The sequence below is a fragment of the Pararge aegeria genome, chromosome 4 (assembly GCF_905163445.1).
Source record: "Pararge aegeria chromosome 4, ilParAegt1.1, whole genome shotgun sequence".
In the NCBI taxonomy this organism is placed as follows: Eukaryota; Metazoa; Arthropoda; class Insecta; order Lepidoptera; family Nymphalidae; genus Pararge; species Pararge aegeria.
In genome coordinates, this window is record NC_053183.1 from 1,063,645 (window position 1) to 1,085,705 (window position 22,061).

A 22,061-nucleotide genomic window follows, 5' to 3' on the forward strand; every position below is an offset into this window, starting at 1 on the left:
GTGCAAGCATGCGAGTTTACGTAGCATTGCACGTGAGCAGTTCTGCCCCGCTATCGGCACATGTCGTACTCGTATTAAGTAATGAAGGACAATCTAATATGCGAGATTGTTTTATGCTTGCGGATTGAGTGAGGTCAGGAATGTGGGTTTGATAAATTATTTATAGGGGTTTTTAGTTGTACTTTTGGCTACTTAATGTCGGTTTAGAAATCTTCTTGCACTTTGCATTAGTAAATGCCACTCTTTGAAATAATTCTGATCAGTGCGGTGGCGGCAGATCGGAATACAGTTATCACTACACCTTCTCTTCTCGGGTGTGGCGAGTGTACGAGGCGATTAAGGGAATATAACAGAGAACGGGCAGCAGCGTCCTCTGTGTTACTACTTCAACTTTTGGTGATAACTAAAAAAATCCTGTGCAATTTATTCACACACGGAAGTGTAACTTCTGAAAAGTAGCCTAGGTACGGGAGATTGAGGTGGATGTAGAGGTATCAGAACTATTAGGATAAATGTAAGGTTTATTATTTAGTTTCCATGGTAACTAGAATAGGTAAAAAAAATTATAATGTTTTCTATGTCACTCTGTACATTTATGTTTTTGTTTCTTTATCTAGATATTATTAAGTTTCCTTGGAAACTTAAATAGGTATAATAAAATCTAAAATCTTTAGTCCAGCAGTGGACTGTTTAAGGCTATAGATGACGATGTTGAAGATAATTTTATTGCTGATTCGTATTGTTAAAGTTACTGTTTGTAATTCCGAAATCAAAATAATATATTGGGAACACAAAAAAATTTTATTTCGCTTTTCACTTAGGATTGGACTTAGGGTTTGAATTCAGTGGTGATGCAGATTTCCATCCTTAGATCTTCGTGTTTTTGATGAGTTTTGTATTTTGGGAATATTGTAAAAGTAGCAACTTCACCAGGTATACCGGAACCAGTAAAGTTTTGGAAGTGGTCTACGAGAGAACAGTTAGGGTACCCCTCTAGTCTAAACTCTATACTCCTTATCTATATGCGCAGTTGTGGTCCATAAGTTAATATTAAGTTGGAATTCGGTGGTGATGCAAATTTCCATCCTTAGGTCTTGGTGTTTTTGATGAGTTTTGTATTTTTGGAATATTGTAGAAAAGTAGCAACTTCACAATGTATACCGGAACCAGTAAAGTGGTCTAAGAGAAAACAGTTAAGGTACCTCTAGTCTAAACTCTATACCCCTTACCCCTATGAAAGAGCAGGGCATAAACCGCAACTGTGCTACAAACCTGTTACCAAAGATTTAAACTAGATATTCGTGCTAATTCTATCTCTATATTGACTAGTCTAAATTAGTGCCATCCGTATCACGAGCTCTTTGTGATTTTGATTCATCCTAAAACTTTGGATTAGATTGATTAGGAACTTCAGGCTAGGAAGTTACACTTCTTCATGACTTACCACCAGTTAAGATGCAGACTGCAGTCAAAAGCTAACTTATAGTAGGTAAAAAAAAAGTTTTGTACCCTTATCGCTACCGGCTTGCATTTCTTTTTTAATACCCATTAAACTTCCAATAGTGCTGTACTGTGCTTTAAAATAATACAGATAGGTGAGTTAGGAACAAAATTTATTATCAAGTCAGTACCTAGGTACAATTTGTTACTGAACAATAAACGAAAAAAATAGATAATTTTTATTAATGTTTCTACCCATATTTATTTTTATAAAATTATCAATTTAATAAAACTGCGACTCTCTTGCAATCTGGCTACAGTCGCTATAAGACTGTTATAAAAGGCATATTACTAATTTAGGCATCGGTGGAACGAGAGCTCAGTGGTTAAAGCGCTCAGGCCGCGGTTGCCAGAGAGTCGCAGGTACAAATCCTATTTTAATATGCAGTTTTAATTTATAAAATGAAGAAGAAGAAGAAGAAGAAGAAAAAGTCTTTATTGCACATACAAATATAAAATCAGGTTAACAAAAAAAATAAAAAATAAAAACTATACATATGCACAAAGGCGGTCTTATCGCTTGGAGCGATCTCCTCCAGACAACCTTTGGTTGAAGAAACATATGAGAGAAAACGGGATAGTGCAATAATTAAATTGTGCTAATTATAAACATTACATACTAATACTACATATATATAGTAAAACATATATTTATATATTTGTATATAAATATCAATATATATATATATATATCAATATATAAACTTAAATACATATTACTATTTAAACATACACATAAAATACATAGATATTTTGCTACATATTAGACAGGAAATAGTCTTTTAACCGTGATTTAAAGATGTTTAATGATTTGGACTGTCTTATGTCCCTTGGCAGCTCATTCCATAAATTAACCACCTTTACCGTAAAAGAATTGCCATACGCCAATGAACGACTAGCAGGAACGTGTAACAAGCTGTCGTTATTAGCTCGCAGATTTAAGTGAACATTGCTACCAAGAAAGGTGAATCGCTCTTTCAAATATGGTGGAGTTTGTGGATAATATAAAATGGAGTAAAGGAGAGAAAGAGCGTGTAAGTTTCTACGAGAACGAATTGGTAGCCACATCAATTGAGCACGATACTGAGACACATGATCAAATTTACGTATGCCGAAAATGAACCGTATACACAAGTTTTGCAGCCTCTCAAGTTTGTTTAGCATGGTCTCAGATAAATCCAAATAGCAGACATCTGCATAATCCAAAATAGGCAGTAATAATGTATTAGCTAAAAGAATTTTAGTTTTAATAGGTAAAAAGTTTTTCCACCGCCCCAAACACCGAACAGCACCAAAAATTTTGCGACTCATTTGAGAAACGTGTGGTACCCAAGACATAGTATTATCTATAATGAGTCCAAGATTCCTGACCGAAGTACTAATCGGAATAGCCGTACCATCAAAGAGAACTGGCGGTAAACTATTATACAATATGGAAGAAAGGAAATAACTACTGCCTATAATAGTTACTTGAGATTTATCTGCATTTACCCGAAGACCAAAGGATCGACACCAAGCCGTTATATTATTCAAATCAGTATTGAGAGATTCAATCGCATATGCAAGATCATCAATGGTCGCCGAAACATAAATCTGCAAGTCATCAGCGTATAAATGATAGGACGAAGATATAACAGAGGAAATCGAATTTATATAGATAGAAAAAAGAAGAGGAGAGAGAACACCGCCTTGAGGCACTCCAGAAGTAAGAGAAATGAAGGAAGATAATTTATGATCCAACCGTACACACTGTTGTCGATTACGTACATATCCCTGAAACCAGTTGACAACAAGTGGTGACAAATTTATCATCCTCAAGACAGCCAAAAGCAAGTCAAAATCGACAGTGTTAAATGCGTTACTAAAATCTAAGAGAGCTATAACTGTAAGGAGTTTATTGTCAACAGCGTACCGAATATCATCACATACCTTAATTAAGGTCGTAGCTGTGCTATGCCCACGCCGAAATCCTGACTGTAATGGGCTTAAGACCTCATACCTTGTTAAGTAGAGGCTAAGTTGTTGATGAACAACACGCTCAAGAACCTTAGACAAAAAGGGAAGAATGGAGATAGGTCGATAGTTTGTAGGAGTTAAAGGGTTGAGAACTTTAGGTATTGGTATGATATAAGCTTTACACCATGCACTGGGAAACGAAGCAGAAGTAAGAGAAAAGTTAAGTATATGACATAGTATTGGCAGAATGTAATCAAGTGCAGCAATTAACATTTTCCTACTTATGCCATCACAACCAATTGCATCCGATTTAATAGCAAAAATATGACTCTTTATCTCAGCTGCGGTAGCGGTGCGAAACTGGAATTCAGGGGCCCCATGTACAGGCAAAGATCTTAGATGGTTAAGTGTACTTTGCTTAATTAACGAATCAAATGAGAATGTAGTGGCAAAATGCTTATTAAGACCATCCAAATCAGTGGCATGCGAGACGTGTTGGCGTTGACGGCCAACACCAAGAGAGGCTAGAAATTGCCATGTTTTACCGGTGTTCTTTTGGTCCACAGAGGAGTGAATATATTTGCGCTGAGCATCTCGACAAAGTCTACTACATTGATTCCGAAGTTTTTTATACTTAATAAGGTTAGCGGCGGATGGGTTTAACTTATATTTACCCTTAGCTGCATTGCGTTTGGACATAAGTGCTTTGATATCATTAGTCAGCCATGGTGCAGGAAGATGCTTAATTTTAATAGGTCGTAGTGGAGCATGTATATCGTAAAGGCCGATCAAAATAGAGTTAAAAATATTAAGTTTGTCATCTATTGAATTAGCAGCAAAGACAGTCTCCCAATCAATGTCACTAAGATCTTCCATAAATTTATCATTGTCAAAGTTACGAAAGCTGCGTCGCATAACTATAGTTGGCTTTGCTTTAGGAGGACGAATTTTAAAAGACAAGTAGACCAAGTCATGATAGGAGAAAGCCTCTGCAGGTAGCTGTCCATGACTGTCAACAAGATTCAGCGAAGATACCATCATCAGATCCAATTGAGAAGGCATACAGTTCGGAAAGAAATGAGTTGCATGCGTGGGTAGCAACATAAGATTGGAACTGTTAATAATGAATGATAAGTAACCCCAATAAAAAACATTAATAACGCAATTTATCTAATGCATAGTCTACAGTTATCTCACCATTCACTAACTGTATTTGCACCAGCAATATAAAGTCATTTTGTCTCAGTGTGTTGAACTTCTTCGGTGTGTAGAGACACTGTCACGTATATTCCACTACACATGGAGTACTATCATAATATCCTAACTGCTCTCAAGGCTACAACTGCGGATATTTGCAACTTGCATAATGCACTCTAGAAGCTATATGCTCTACCTTACTGTTTCAATTTAAAGTAGCTAAGATCATTATCTACCCACGACCAGCTCTTCACAGGGAAAGGGTCTTTTCTCAGAATGAGAAGGGGTTAGGCCGTTCACTAGGCTAGCCAAGTGCGTATTGGTGGGCTTCGCACGCCTTTGAGAAAATTATGGAAAAGTCTAGAAGGATGCAGGTTTTCTCACGTTTCATATGTTTCCCTTCAATTCGTTTAGTAGAGCAAGTGTTGGGCAGGGTACGGGCATTAAACTCGGGAGTAAAATGCCCTTTTTACTTTTAAAAACTAAGACTGCTATAAGATATTAGACTATATATAGATATACGAGTACTTCAATTACATGATAATATCTTAATTATCAATTATTAATAACAGTGTTAGTGACATAAAATCTTATTTCTATAAATGATTAATAAAATTATGTAGATGTTTTTAAGTTGACATATTCTAATACTTTTTTTTTAGGCTTAAGTTGTCATATTTTAATGAATTGCATTAATAATAATTTAAATTGAACATCATAATTTAGTTATTTATCGAATTTATTTTAGTTTCTTTACTATTTAGTGAATAGTAAAGGAATTAAAATAACTTCGAGAAATTTCATTGCATGTATTTTTAATTCATTTATCATCGAATTTGAAACGTTTTTGTTAGCTGGGGGCTTATTACCATCGTTTGGAGCAGTAAAAGGTCGTGGGTTAGTCCTCATGCTCACCCAGAAGGGTATTAACGAATCGCCACATTACTCTATACCTAGAGTAGAGTAAACTGCAACCCGGTGCAGCACGCTCGACGCATGCGCCACCTCGTGTGACATGACGCACGGTCGCGGCGCAGACCCGGAATGGGGTCACGGCGCACGCGCACCCATGCGACTATACGCGCACTTCCCTATCCACAGCATCTGTATCACGGCTAGCATGGGCCTCATGATACCTTTTTTTCCACGGGTAAAAGATTAAAATGTTAATCTTCTCCCACAGTTTAATCCACTCTCAGCGCATGGTCGCACGAGTGGAAATAATATTCGTGTAATCCTACTATCCTACTAATATTATAAATGTGAAAGCTAGTATTAAATAAAAACTTCTCCTTTCCCTGTTACCGTATTTTGGCAGGTGAAAAGTTAAAATTTATTCTATCCCATTATAGGGTGATGAGATTTTTTTCTCCTGCCCATATGCCCATATGCTTTGCAGGCGGATTTCGTATCTCTGTGGGTATTTAACTATGTTTGAAACTATAGAAAGCTATATGAGTTGCCAGCCGAGATAAGGTGCCAAAGACTACTGATATTACAGAATGCAAAGTGACGGTTTCACAGCTGTTCGATGGCAGCTTATAGTTTTTAACGTAATTTTATCCTCAACAGTTACAAGAGGGAGAATAAGTTACACTGTTATTTCTGTCTAATAAAAATTTTAAATACTGGGTGAAATAGTAACTTTTTTGAAGTCAGTAAACACACATAGTTTCCTCACTCCGAAATTTTCCCATCCATGACGTTTTGTTTGCATAAAATTTACGAATAAATATCCCAATCAACGGGTTATTCAGAATGACAAAGCAAACTCCTAGAATAATAGCTTAGTCTGGTATTATTAAACGGACGTCGAGCTAAGTACAGCTTATCAAGTGTGGTCGCACTTCTGGTTGCCGCTGTTCCGAACGGAAATGGTGGCGCCACGTGACAACTATAGCGAAGTTTTACGAATGCCACCGAAGCGCCATTATGAAAAACAAGGATTTGAGATCGGAGGGTCGTGAGGTTAAATACTTTTTGCGGAACGGACGTCTGGCAGGCAAGAAATATGCTTGTCAGGCGAAACAGAGTGACGGAGCAGAATTATTGGTCAAGCTAGTAATACGAGATATACTTTTCAAAGAATGTAAAGGTATTGTTGTAATGTTAGGTTTGGTGATAGTAAATGTAAATGCTTATACGATGATAACCCACGTGTACTCTTTTACAAGTGCCGCTGAATATGAAGTGGAAATGGGCGGAGCACAGAGCTCGAAGAACTGGTGGACGTTGGAGTCCCAAGGTGCTGGAATGGATACTCCGATGATGAAGAGATGAAGCAAGAAATAGATCATCATCATCATCATCAACCCAATATCGGCCCACTACAGGGCACGGGTTTCTTCTCCGGCCAAGTGCGGATTGGTAGACGGTACTCGCCGTTGAGAACATTATGGAGAACTCTCAGGCGTGCAGGTTTCCTCACGATGTTTTCCTTCGCCGTTTAAAGCCAGTGATATTTAAATTGCTTAAATTAAAAACGCACATAACTCTGAAAAGTCAGTGGTGCGTGCCTCGGCTCGAACTCGGTCTCCACTAAAGGAAATCCGAAGCCTTATCCACTAGGCTATCACTCTCAGCAAAGAGTACAAAATAAAAAACAAATTTTCCCTGAATCCCCAATACAGGTTCGAAAAAGAGTATTTACTTGGTTATTGGCGATAAGGTATTGTAGTACTATGACATACGACTTACGACTATGCGGTCAGAGAGATAGTCTGGCTTCAATGAATTAAACAAACAACAATATGCATTATTCGACATTACGAAGTGTAATGTTTTTATTTCGTTAAATTTATTTTTGTAGTAGGTTTAAGAAACGTACATAATGTATTTAGCTTCTTTACTGTCCACATTAATTCCACAACCGATCAGATTAAGTAAAGTGAATTCCGCTTAACATCCCATTAAATTCTGGTATATAATATCCTTACAGACAAATTTCAAATAATATAAGTTCTCAAATTGTATTCAGAGGAGTTAAATAAATAAATAATGAATAAATAAATATACTACGACAATACACACATCGCCATCTAGCCCAAAGTAAGTGTAGCTTGAGTTATAGGTACTAAGATAGCTGATGAATATTTTTTTTATGAATATAATACACATAAATACTTATAATATACAGATAAATATCCAGACACTGAAAAACATTCCTGTTCATCACACAAACATTTTCCAGTTGTGGGAATCGAACCCACGACCTTTGACTCAGAAAGCAGGGTCGCTGCCCACTACGCCACTTGGGTGTCAAAGTTGAAAGGGAGATAGTTAGAAGTGTGAGGACTGAGGTGGTATGACATTTTAAGTTTTACCCCATGAATCCATGAATATATATTATTTTGTTTTATGCTAATATGACGACCTCCTGGCGCGGTGCGCTATGGTCTTATAAGTGGGAGATCCCAGGTTCGGTACCGGCAGATGCAATATGGGAATTTATAATATCAGATTTTTCTCTGGTATTTACAAACAAAGACGTGCCGTTAAGCGATCTAGCGTACCGTTACGTTACCAAGACCGATAAATAAATTTTAAAGATATACCTTGATTCTTATGACATATAAAGTGTTAAAATTATTGTAAGAGGCAACCGGTCGCTTTGTAGTAATATTACAAAAGCGTTACATAGGAATAATTATATGTAAATACACCCTGACGTTGATGCTACAGGAAAACTTGAATACAGTATTATGTATTAAGGCTAAATAGTATATAGGTATAATACTCGTAATTGTTTTAGCAATCTCTGATGCTTTATTGTGGAGAATACGTCAATTAGTAGTTGTCAATTTTGATAAAACTATACTCGCCTGCTTACGTGATTTGTTACGCGTATTTAGGTACTATATTTTAAATCCCAGCTAGTATTACCATGTAGGTACTGTCTAATGTTTGGTATTACCTAGTTTATCTTGTGTGGTTATTCATGTATTTCTATTTATCGAAGCTTATTATTTCATCAATTATTCAATGTTAATTATGAAAGCTTACGTAAGTAAGGATTGGATGTTAAATTTGACTTCACGAATATTTGCATGAATTTAGGCTATTAATAAATCTTCTTGTTCTCCTTATCCTAAAGTTGTCTGGCAGAGTTCGCTACTCAGCGATAACGCCCCGCCTTTTGTACCTTATACTGCTTGTTTCTGTGTGTTGTTTTTTATTTTACTTCTGTATTTTTTGAATAATAAATTTAAAATTTTCATTTATCTCAGAGGACACCAACCAAAGAAAGAAACATTGAACCGTTTTTCCAAAATGGGTCCCGTTTCGGCTATGAAAGTTAACTTAGTGCTTGTTATCGTCGAGATATTACGTGTAGCCGTTGAACCAAACATAGGTAACAAGAAACACAACAAGCAGACACTTTCGTGCTCATAATATTGGTATATTAAATACACCACACAGATTCGACTGATTGATGTGTAAATATTGCTATTGTGCACGTGAGTTTTTTCATATAGATCATATTCCAATGTCTACACGCAAAAATGTGTCTCTCTTTTATGAATTTAAAATGCATATAAAAAATTTCGGATCCGCCAAGATTTGAAGCTGCGACTCTCAGCAATCGCGGCCTTAGCGCTTTAACTACGCTACGCAATTAAGCTACGGCTCTCCTACCATCGATGCTGAAATTAGTATGTGACGTTTACATCAGTCTCAGAGCGACTGTAGCTTACAACCGTAAGAGTCTATTAATCTTTGGAAAGTAAACGATAGTTAATAATATATTAAAAAATAGTTTTAATATGTATCTACATAATTTGATTGACGTTTCAAAAGTGCTTATATTAGGCCTACTTGAAATAAATGAATTTTGAAATTTGAATTTGATTGTTTAGCACTAGTGCAGTAAACAAAGACATTTAGAATAATGCCTCAAAATAGATAGGCATTTAAGATTAGTTCATCATCTTCATTATCAACACATTACCGCGCCACTAAGGGCGCGAGTCTCCTCTCAGAATAAGTCCACCACGCTGGCTAAGTGTGGATTGGTGGACTTTGCCTTTGCGTACAATGCAGAAGACTTGCTAGTTTCGCCACCATGTTTTTCTTCACCGTATAATCAAGTGATATTTTCAATTTTCTTAAATTAAAAACGCACCTGACTCCGAATAATTGTAGTACGTGCCGAGGATCAAACTAGGTCTCTTCGAAAGATATGCCGAAGCTCTCAACACTGAGCTGTCACCGGCTACATAAACAGAGCTAAGATATATACTTTTTTAATTTGCGTGTATACTCAAAACCTATTGTATGTACAAAGGATTTTTGTAAGACTCTCCGCACACGATAAAACGTTGTCTTACAAACAATAAACTTTTGATAACCCTGTTTGAACTAAAATAGATGCCCAATTAGGTCTTACGAATTTCTGGGTTGCGTCAGAGCTGCAAAGAGGTCGCCATGACAGGCCCTACCTTGACATACTGTCCCATATAGATGTCTAAGAAACATCAAGTTGTTAGTCTATAATATTTCCAGGAAACGTGTTGTAGGAAAAACATACTGACCCGATTTCCAAGCGATTTTTTTTCCTGTAGTGTCATCAATTGCGTCATAAGCCTAATTTCAGATATGGACTGGGCTCAACCTAAGTTAAATGAAGGGCGAAGTAAGGTCATCAGACCGCTCGAAAAGAAAGTAGTGGTGGGCTTAGATTACAATCTTATTGTATGGTGCTTAAAATGTTATGATATACCGAGAAATGCCTCGTTGGTCTAATTCAAATATGGATCACGTGGTGGAATTCCGGGTCAAGCCAAAAATTATATAAGGTATTGTGAAATCAATCAATCAACCAAAAATATTTTGTTGCACACAAGAACAATAAAGAAATAAATAAAAAAGAACTAAGGTACAAATAACACTTATAGCGATTTCTTCCAGGCAACCATTATTAGGAATTGACTCAACATATTATTCTAAACATATAAATATATTAATCATTACAAAAACAGTATATGTACAAATATAAAGTAAATAAAATAGGAAACGAATACATATTTCACTACGGTAAAATAAACTAATACATAATAATGTGTATTTTCTATTAAAGATATTTCAGTACAAGTACAGTGATAATGGTCGTTAAAGCCCACTAACCCGCATTGGAGCAGTGTGTTGGGATTATGCTCTTAATCCGACGCTCCTAACTTTAAATACCATAATAAAACCATTTCAAATTTTGAAAATTAGTTTTAGACCGAATAATCAAACAATGCATTTAAAGCATATGGCTCGGGCCTCCGAAATCGAAACTTTAATGCAATGTTTTATTATAGGTGTACACTCACAGTTAGGTAGACGGTACATGGTTTATTTGTAACCTTTTATGGATAGAACATGATTTGTAACCACATACCTAAGCATAAATAGGTTCCTACCTATGTAAAATAAAATGTGTGGCGGGAAAGTGTAACGGATTTTCCGACCACGGAAACCACAATTCGATCAAACTGTACGTATATTCTTTTATTATTATTGCTTTGTTTTTAGAACAGTTATAGCGCATTGGATAGGTGCTGGACATCACTTTCGGGGGCCCGAATTCGAATTCCAGCACGACTTTCAACTTTTCTTAGTTATGTGCGTTTTAAGGCATTCAAATATCACTTGCTTCAAGTGATATTTGAATGCCTTAAAAACGAAAGAAAACATTGACATAATGTTCTCAAAGGTGTGTGGAGTCCACCAATCCGCACCGGGCCAGCTTGGTGGACTACCTTACCCCTTTCCATTATGGGAAGAGACCCGTGCTCCGTAATGGTTTGATGTGATGATTATTGCTTTATTGATTTATTCGGTCACCTTATAGTATCATAGATACTAGATACCTTTTATAGTGACTGTAACGAAGAGAAGCCGGCAAGAAACTCAGTAGTTGATCTTTTCCCACATTAACATTTTACAACAGTTTTCTTTCTATCTTGCGAGAGTTGAGGGCGCTGTCTGCTTCCATGCAACCTTTTTTTATTAGGGTTAACCTTATGTTGGATCATTTAATTTAATAAATACTAAATTAGCTTCTTATATGAGGTAATACCAATAATTTTAAAGACGAATACATTGAATGAGTAGATAATAGTAAAATTGAATTTAGTAAGTTTTACTAACTTGTGTTTTAATTTATTATAGAAAATTAAGTTTCCTATGTAAGTGACTTAGGTCTTTTTATGGGAATAAATGTTTTAAACCTAAACCTAATTGTTATAACTGTGAAGTAGATAAGGTAGTTTTTACTATAATTTCTTGTTATTTTTAAGAACGCAAAATAAATAACAAATAAATAAATGTTCTACGACAATACACCAGCCATCGCCATCCAGCGCCAAAGTAAGCTTAGCTTGTGTTATGGGAACTAAAATGACTGATGAATATTTCTATGAATAAAATACATAAATACTTAGAATATACACATAAACACCCAGACACTGAAAAATATTCACGCTCATCACACAAACATTTTCCAGCTGTGGGAGTCGAACCCACAGCCTTGGACTCATAAGCAGGGTCGCTGCAAACTGCGCCAGTCGGCCGTCAGAAATTAATAAATATAAATATCAAGTAGGTATGTTTTTTTTATTATTTTCGAATGTCTACTAAGTACCTAATGTTAGATACTCTCGAATGTCTAAGTCTTGGGCTTTGTCTCTTTTTTATAATGTTAGATATTTACTAAATACTTACTAGCGAGCTAATTCAAGCATTATTATGGAAACATATAGGAAACGGAAATAAAAATTCTGCTCGGACGAAATCGCTAGTAGATGCTACTTGTATAATAAATGCCTGCCTTCTAGACAGTTAAAACTAAAAGCATATCCAATAGAAATACAAGATATTAGAGAAAGCCTGTAACCGTCAACGCGGCTGAGGCTTTCACTTCCGGGCGTGTGGGGGCGCCACTGACTACGACGGGGTATGAATCTACAGTGATACAGAAAGTAAGGCTTCAATATCGCATAATTTTCTAGTAAATCTTTTTTAGTACAGTCATTAGTTTAACACTTAGCGCCAATGGCCTTTTTCTAATATATTTTTCTTTTTATCATTTAGTCATATTTTCCTAAGCAAAATATATCCAAAACTTAGGAAGAAGGACGAATCGACAAAAACACTTTCGCTTTTATGATAAAACGTTAAAATAGGTAATACGTATTGATTACATGTATTTTGCAAGTATCGGGATTGGTTTTATATGCAAAAATAATGTAAATATGTGTAATAATAACAGTTATTTTAAAAACTACTTGACACTCGGTTTAACCGATTCCTATAAAAAAAATCGGTTTAGTAGCAACTAGCATTAGAGTTTTTTGTGACAAAGCTTTTATTCCTGGCATGCCCTGTGAAGTGTTGTTCTATCAGGTGCTGTACAGGCCACGTAGACTAAAGCGGCTATAGACTAGCAATCGCGGTGACGGACTGTCTCCGTATTTCACAGGGACCCCGGCACGTACATCTAATTTTTCAGAGTTATGTGCGTTTTAAATATCGCAATTAAATATGGCTTGGACGGTGAATAAATAATAAATAAATATACTACGACAATACACGCATCGCCATCTAGCCCCAAAGTAAGCGTAGCTTGTGTTATGGGACTAAGATAGCTGATGCTATCGTAGTATCGTAGCTTTAGATTTAAGTTGGCGAACGAAGTTATCACCATCCCGTTACAATTATGTAAACAAATATGTATGAACGCTTCATAAGTGCCTGTGATAGGCCTACATGAATAAAGAAATTTTGAATTTTGAATTTGATGAATAATTTTTTATGAATATAATACACATAAATACTTATAATATACAAATAAACACCCAGACACTGAAAAACATTCATGTTCATCACACAAACATTTTCCAGTTGTGGGAATCGAACCCACGACCTTTGACTCAGAATGCAGGGTCGCTGCCCACTGCGCCACTCGGCCGTCCGAATGAAGACTTTGTGAAGAAATCTACATGCAAGGTGTGTGCACTTGGCCGGCGTGGTGGTTTAAGGCCTGAAACCTTCTAAACTTGGTGTAATGAGTTAGTAAGGATCTATCTAATTTAATATTTATTACAACACTAAACAAATAAAAATATACTCATCTATCATCATTAAAATAATCATCAGCCATCATTCGCTGTTAGACATATGGCTCTCAAGCAGTGACAACTATTCCTATATCCGGTATTTCTCACCCAGTCGATGAGAATTTTTTTTTTGTTTATTTTGGGTTTGGGTTGCTAACTCTAAAGGCTATGTCTGTAACTATCGTTCTTTGGCGAATCTCTTCGTTACGGACCTTATCCCCCAAAGAAATATCAAGCATAGCTTTTTCCGTAGCACGCTGAGCTACTAGAAGTTTGTAAATCAGCGGTCAGCGGACAGTCATAATGCTCATCTAATGTCTAACCTAAATTGCTGAAGATGCAAAAGGTCCCATAGATTATTTTTGATGCGAACTTTTTGCGTTCGGTAAAATAGACGACTGATCAAGCTGTTGGCTCATATAAACAATAAATCGTTCACGCTCTATTAAACACGACTTAATTCACAAACTACTTATTTGAAAACCCTCGTTATCTAATATTTTTACGACTTAAACTTTCTAAGTGCCGGTTAATAGTCTCTAGGTAAAAGCGGGGAGTCGCGAAAGGAAAATCACACTTCCTCAAGCGGAAATTGAAAGTGGATTGTGATCAAGAGAAAACTGCATACACCGGCATAGATAGGACCTATCCAATGCAATTTATAGGTAAATTGCATATTTTTAGTTGTACAACTTCAAGAGCCATCTAGTGGTACAGGAGTAAACAAATAGCGCTTAGTTTGTGGCAGCGCCATCTACGTTGAAACAGAGTAACTATGATATAAAGGTCGTCACGTTTAACACAACCTGCTAACTCGTTGGCCAGGTAATGTCGCTATTCGCCACTAGATGTCACTGTTATAAACTTTATTGTATACCATGGGGTGTATATGCAGCAGAAGGTGCGTAGGTTTATGTAACTGTAAATATTCGCAATTAAAATATTCGTATAAACTCTTATCAATAGGAGTTGGTAAAAATTATGCAAAGAATGAGAAATTAATTCGCAAATGTGTATATTATGCTAAATATTTTGTCTTTACAGCGCTTTGGTGATTTTAGAATTACCTATTGACATTTTTCAAAAGCTAGCTATACATAAACCGGGGGTTTGTAAGGACTTTATACTGTTTTGACGGCGTCTATAGAAGGCAAATAATTTCCTCAATTGGAATCTTAAACTCACTCGAACCATGATTTTCCAAAACCTTTACGAGAAATAGCAAAGCTTATTCGCTACACCGCTGTTTTAATATCACGGGTATTTAGTAAATATGAAGCTTACCTTTACCTCCGCCAGCGTCGTGAACTTGCGGCTTCCCACTCGGCACCCGCTGCATAGGCGATGCATTCCCGTAGTTCATACTCGTTCCATTATAATCCGAGCTCATAGGTTCTTGCTTTATACCACTAGATGTCGCTGCTAGTTTCTCAGCGAGCAAGGGGTTCGCAGAAGCTATGTTATATCTTCCGTTGTTTATGTTATTTGCAACCGCGTGGTTAATGGCATTTGAGCCAGATCGCAGTAGCTGCTGCAACCGCTGTTGGCCATTATTTGGCAAAGCGAGTTGACTTTGTTGGTAATAAGAGTTCTGTAACTGACTCCCGGACGTTGGCGATATGTTGTTGTTTTCTTCTTGCTGAAATTATAGAATAGACATATTAGATAGATATAATATAAAAGGGATTACTTTAGCAAACAGTTAATTAAAAAGTGACAACGAAGTGCATTAACGCATTAAAAACGCGCATTAAAACGCGTGCTTATGGTAGACCTATTTAAGTGTACAGATTTTAGGCTCAATTCCTCTTCAAAAATGGACTGAAGAGTTGGAAAAAGCTCCTTCTAAGATCAAAAAAGCTTTCAGTGTTTTTTTCGTAAGTGTTAATAATCTCAGGGATAATTATTTCCCTTATCATATCGACCCATTACCGGCTCACTACAGGGCAAGGGTCTCCTCCCACAATGAGAAGGGGTTAAGGACCGTAGTCCACCACGCCGGCCAAGTTCTGATTGGTGGACATTGGTGGAATTATTTACTTAACATACTTAAAATGTATATAATTACCTTAATTTCAACATGCGGCATTCCAGACGCTGTAGAATTCGTCAAATCGGTGAAAAACGTATCAAAATTATCAAATGCGGTTTCTCCTAATTGCTTCAATATATCGTCGGGGTCGGCGGCCTCTGAGCCATCTGCTTCTAGAGTAAGCCCGCCCACGAAGTTGGACAGCTCCGCCTGCGACAGTTCACCGAGGGAAGTCGCCATTTGTAGCTGGAATTGGGTTGCTGCTTGACCACTCGCGGCTACCGCGTCCTGGAAACGGCGATCAAAACGATAAGCGTTACAGTTTACTCAATTGCTTTGAATAACTATTTACTATAACGATTTCTGTAAGCGAAGTTCTCCACGTTCTACTATGAAACAGAGACTATAGAAATATGAAGACTACTGAAGCTCGAGTTAGGTATGTATCTAAATCCAGGTAGGCTTCTTTAAGTGTCGTAGCTTTGATGCTTAGGAACTCTATTCAAGCTCAGTAATATGTGTCTCTTTTTGTACTGTATAATCTTATCAACAGATGATATCGTTTCTCTTATGAACAGTGTTATTACTCTGAGCTGGACAGTGGTTTGTGTAGTCAAAGTCCCATCTTGGCGCCCAACGTGGGGCTAACGTGGTGAACAAACTAATTTGAAAATTATCTTTTGTTTCTTTTACTATAACTAAGTCCCTAAAACTTAAATAAAGTTACCTGAAGGCAATTGGAGAGATCGACCATCCTGCCCTCATTGTCCGCTGTCCACCATTCGTCTTCAATAAATGGCATCGCCAACGCCGGCCCCGTCGGCGCATGCGTCCCCGCCACCGTGCCGTGCCTTGACCACGCCAGATGGCGCTGCTGGCCCAACAGTTTAACACAAGTCACTACACTCGCGAACACGTAAAACTATACACAGTATACACTAATAAATTCGTTTTTAAAGTTTGGCAGTGTTTGGACGGATCGTACATTATTCGATGTACATAATATACTATGTGACACTTAGGTACTTAGTTTCGGAACACATGACGGTATTGTATTGTCGTAGGCTTGAGCTTGTCTCTTCCTTCTGCCAGGTTACCTCACTCCCAGCTCTCCGCTTCCCTTCAACAGCGACCTGTGAAAACGGAAACAGTAGGCTCTCACGCATTTCAAAGGTCCGAAAGTAAATATGTACTTTACTAAATGAAGCCAAAAATAAGCAACTTTAATAGAATTTCAACAGTTATGAGATTCATGCCTTATTAGACACGAGCTTAATGAAAAGCGTTAAACTGCTTTTTAATACAGGTATATATGGTACATGAAATAGTGATAAGAATATATCAATGCATATATGTTATTATTTAGTAATATTATTGCAGTAGCAAAATTTTATATGATAACAATGGATTGTTAAGCTCCATGAAACATCTACCTTAACCCAAATCCCCGTACTTTAAAAAGTAGCTATAATGCTTGTTTGTATTAAAGACATACCTACCCAGTCTCTACCCATATAGTCTATGAAAACCCTTGCACTCCTTCTTTCTGGAATTTTCTATAAAAAGTTAATCCTGAGTTGTTTAACTGTAAAAGCTAAGTAAAGACTTTATGAATCTTAATTGCTAGCTTTAAACTTAGCGTTAAAAATTATAATTATTCATTAATTAAAGTGCAATAAAATAATCTTTTAATAAGGAAAAATTATTAACAAGAATACCAATAAAAAAATTATTGTACCTTACTGTATATAAAGAGGAGATTTTTTTTAATTCAGAGGAATGCCATATATTTTATGTAGTAACGTATGATAAATTACAGTCAAAGGCAAAATATACGAGTATATTGTGGGGAAAGTGAATGGCAGAGCGACGAGATCACCTGGCGACGTCCCGGTGTATGTCGAACCTGCGTCGATGCGGCATAGAGGCGGCGCGCCGCACCCCCGCACCTACACACCCCACAGCCGCGCACACGCTGTTCTGAAAACAAAGAAAAAATAATGTAAGTACCTTCAGTAGTCACTTTAAATCCTATGTTACATCAAAAGTCTAATTTATGCTCTATTGATTGGCCCAGGCCCCCGGTTTATACTTAATAGAGAAGGCTTACTGCAATGCGGGCTCGCGGACTCTTTGGGTAAAGATAATTAAATAATGATCAGGATGAGCTGCAGGCCTCTAACGTTGTAAAGCCTTAATTAGAATGCAAATGATTGAAAGTCAGCCATAATTGGATGAAAAAAATCTCTACAGTATCCTATAATCTTTAAAATAATGCCTTGCATAGTAAATCTTTTACTTCTAAAAATACATCTTTGTAGATACAATTTGACAATTCATGCATTTTTAATAGTATATTTTTTAAATATTTTCTGACAGTGACAACGAACAATGATTGTTCACATAAGTTAACAACGTGTTAATGCAATTAACTTCTTAGCTACGATAGCTACATTCGTCAATCGTTTGTTCAAAACAAAAGAAGAAATAATTTTTCCGATGACAATGCGCGGAAGGCAGATATGGAAAAATGACAAACAATATGGAAAAAAAATCACAATGCAGTCCTCTCACTATAATTGCATAGCTGAGTCTTAATCATACTTTTGTTTTCTGTTTCCTTGCCACTTTCTTTTGCATTGTTTCTTTTTTTTTTCTAGGTACGAAATTCATTTGGATTCGCATACGTCATTTTATTATTAATGCATTTTGGAATCCGGGCCACAGTATAATTAATTTAACACATATATTATATATTGTTTTAATCATACGTATATAGTATAGGAAGATTTTCAAAGTCACACAGTTATTTCAAAACAGTTGTAGTTCAAATGTGTGAGTATTTTAGTACTACTTTATTATTAAGATATAAATACACATTTTTATTTTTATATGCTTAACTAATAGTATACAGCAGTGAAAACTAAAAGTGAAAATTGTAAGAAGTGGCGTGACTAGTACGTTGACTCGGCGGCCATATTGAAGTTATCACAGCGACCGGCTTATTACTACGACGCACATGCACGCTGTGAATTACGTAACGAATTAACGATTTATTAATGACGATTTTTTTTTCATTAGAGTTAATATTTTTATTAGACTTAGCTTGGTATTAATCAATAATAAATAAAAAGTATTTATATGACTGATACTTCATTTGATTCATTTTTTTAATTCACGAAAGGTACTACAAAATTTTAGTTTATCAAGGAATATTATGAGAGTATTAATCAAAAAACGGTGCGATTTGTAACGGTGCATTTTCTGGGTATACAATCCGATATAACAAAGTTAATAAGGCTATTTCATAACATTTTCTCTTCTTCTATTAAGTAGATTACCAGATAAATTCCAGTCGACCTTGATTCGTTTACTTCCTACTGCATATTACTACGAAGACCTTGTTGAATAGTACTATCGCAACATTGGCAATGAGTTCGACACGTCAATATAATATCTAATTTATTCGAAATACCATAATTCTACATAATAATATCATTAAAAAGCGTTTATCTATTTTAATTTTGAATGATACAAATCTACTAGCGCCATCTATCAGCTAGTAGCAAAACATCGAAATTATTAGAATCTTTTTACCTCTAATGCATATAACAGAAAAAGCGTTTAATGTTATTCTGGTTTATTTATTTTATAATTACTGTAATTAAGTACATTATTGGACTTAGGAAGAGCCTTCAACATTCTATCACGAGATCGCTATGACTGCAATGCCAGCGTTATTGCCACTGTAAAAACACGCATCAAGTCAAACAACTTATGAACGCTTTAATTCATTGCTATTCATAGCTACTTGTTGGTTTCATTATATGTCGTTAATTGCTATAAAATGAATCTGCAATAATAATGTATAGTATTATAATGTAAAAAAAATTTTTAGGTACCTATATGTACACAATATCATATCGTTAATATTTGATATTTAAAAAAATCTTCGTATGTCTACAAAAACAAAATCTGGTATCTTAACGTCAATTGTGTGTACATTGCCTAATTATATAAATATATATATATATATATTTTTTTTTGCTTGTTTTTTTCTAATCGTTTTATTTTATTTATAGTTACTAGATTGAGAGGTTACTATGAGAAAAGCATTGAGGAAAAGTAATACTTATGTAGTAGCACTTCAAAAAAATTTCAAATGTCTAGAATCTAAACTTGTAAAAAACACTATTGTCGATGGTCAAACAGTGGCTTGACATTGACAACAAATGTCGGTGAAATTGATGTTTTGGTGCTGTTTTCGCTAATCGAAAGTAACAATAATACGCGAAAAATGTCTTCAACTTCGTCCTCTGGATCTGAAACTAGTGCTAGTAGCTCAAAATTTAATGCAATTAAAGTTTTATATTCAAAAAAGTCTAAGGTTCCAGTACAAAACGCACCTTTGTATGATAATTTGCAACAATTTGAGTCAGCACTTAAATATAATGAAACACAAAGTTCGTGTGTTGTACCTGTTGGTAGACAAGAGCTTGTGAAGAAAAGGGAAGAAGAAAAAGCGGCGAAGAGGAAAGAAGAAGAGAGAATTCTCGCAGAAAAGAATAAGCTGCGTTTTGCTCAGTATCGAGGTAGGTGTGAAGGTTATGTTTTTGTTATTGTTTCTCTGTCGTTGCTTTTATTGCGGATATGACTTATCTAGAACTCCTGTAGATTGCGATAAAAAAACCGGCTAAGTGCGAGTACGAAGGGTTCCGTACCATTATCTATGTTTACAGCAATAAAATCATGTCTGTTGTATGGGATAAATATTTATTTTATTGTATTTTATCGTATTTGTTGTTATAGCGGCAACTAAATACATCCTCTGTGATAATTTCAAGTAACTATCACAGTGTATACATTACAGTCTGATGACAGACAGACAGTTGGACAGCTGAGTTTTAGTGTTTTAGTAATAAGGTTTTACCCTTTGGGTACAGATCCCGAATGACTAAAATATTTAAAATGATAAATAAAGTGCTCAAAATAAATATAGTCTAATTATCTTGATGCTACTAGTAATAACTTGAGTAAGTTTAGGTTAGTTTTGAACAAAAACATTCATGTTCCTTGCCACAGCTTGCAGGTTTTACTGTGTAATATTATTGGTATAGATTAATTGTGGCTCTTTTGAAATTTTGTATTCTCCACAGTACATTTGCTCAGTATTGTTTTAGTATATTAGTAAGCCATTATCAGTAATATAATACCTTTACTATAAATTCATATTTATTTGTGTAAAAACAACTTTGTACACTAACAGAGTTGTTTTTGCCCTGCAACAACTAATAGTTGTAATATTTAAAAAAATAAATGGATATAAAATAAAATATCAAGTATGATAAAACATGTACAAATAGGCACATAGATGTCACTTTTGATGCGTTATTATATACAAAATGTGTACATAGCAGTGAGTAGTGATGGCGATAACTACAATCGTAAACTTAAAACTAAAGCTACGAGGGTTCCGATCGCGCCCTGGTCTAAGAAGAAGCCCACAACAAACTTAGCCGGGTGTTCTTTTTGTTATCACCATCTCACATTATCATCAGAAAATATTTAAGAAGCAACCTGGTTAGAGCAATTGTTTACACCCAAGCTTTTTTATCGTTTACGTAATCCTTTATACTATAATATGACTTTTCTATAAGCTTTCGCTTAATACAAACTTTGAACTTCTTTAGTGACATCCCCAAGATATCATATGGTATTGGTATGCATAAGGGGTGTGGCAGGGAATTTTATACAGCTGTCTATGCAAACCAGTGTGTATATGTTTGCATACCAACTTTTTGCACCCTATGTAACTGTTAAATAACAGTATAGAGTTATTGGAACCTTTTTTCTGCATAGGTTGCTATCACACATACTGCCATGTTATACTTATGTGATCGGGATCATTTAACATCGGCACAATGTGGATGTATTCATGCATAACCATTATTTATTTGCATGAAAAAGGCAAGTCAAGTGTAGTAGTTGCGCTTTGGGGGGCAAAGCGGAAATGTATAAAAAGTATTATTGCTTTATAAGCATATGGAAAATCTCCCTAGCGCAGTGGTACGCAGTGTCCCAAAAGAGGGAAGTCCCATCTTCGATCCAAGAAATTTGGCAATAATTTCTGGATTTTCTCTGGTCTGGTGTCATGAAGGCTTTTGTGGCTAGTTACCACCCGACCGATAAAGATGTGCCGCGAAGCTTTCCGATACGATGTCGCGTAGAAACTGATATGGTGGTGATAAGTGACTATGATGTTAGATGGTAGTTAG

General features: G+C 35.9%; 2 protein-coding genes across 3 annotated transcripts in view; one reads left to right on the forward strand and one right to left on the reverse strand.

The window, feature by feature from the left end:
* Positions 1 to 22,061, reverse strand: part of LOC120623330 (ecdysone-induced protein 74EF) — a 284,125-nt gene that overhangs the window by 153,799 nt on the left and 108,265 nt on the right. For both annotated transcript variants that reach the window (XM_039889294.1, XM_039889295.1), the window contains exons 4-7: positions 17,666 to 17,766; positions 16,514 to 16,919; positions 15,823 to 16,074; positions 15,039 to 15,393 (exon numbers count right to left, since the gene is read on the reverse strand). In XM_039889294.1, coding sequence (XP_039745228.1) covers positions 15,039 to 15,393; positions 15,823 to 16,074; positions 16,514 to 16,588 — 682 coding nt within the window. In that variant the 5' untranslated portion in view covers positions 16,589 to 16,919; positions 17,666 to 17,766. The remainder of the gene's footprint in view (positions 1 to 15,038; positions 15,394 to 15,822; positions 16,075 to 16,513; positions 16,920 to 17,665; positions 17,767 to 22,061) is intronic.
* The window catches only part of LOC120623331 (U7 snRNA-associated Sm-like protein LSm11), a 54,807-nt gene continuing 52,786 nt past the window's right edge, over positions 20,041 to 22,061 (forward strand). Inside the window, exon 1 of the mRNA XM_039889298.1 lies at positions 20,041 to 20,378. Within this exon, the coding sequence (XP_039745232.1) occupies positions 20,084 to 20,378 (295 nt within the window). The 5' untranslated portion in view covers positions 20,041 to 20,083. The remainder of the gene's footprint in view (positions 20,379 to 22,061) is intronic.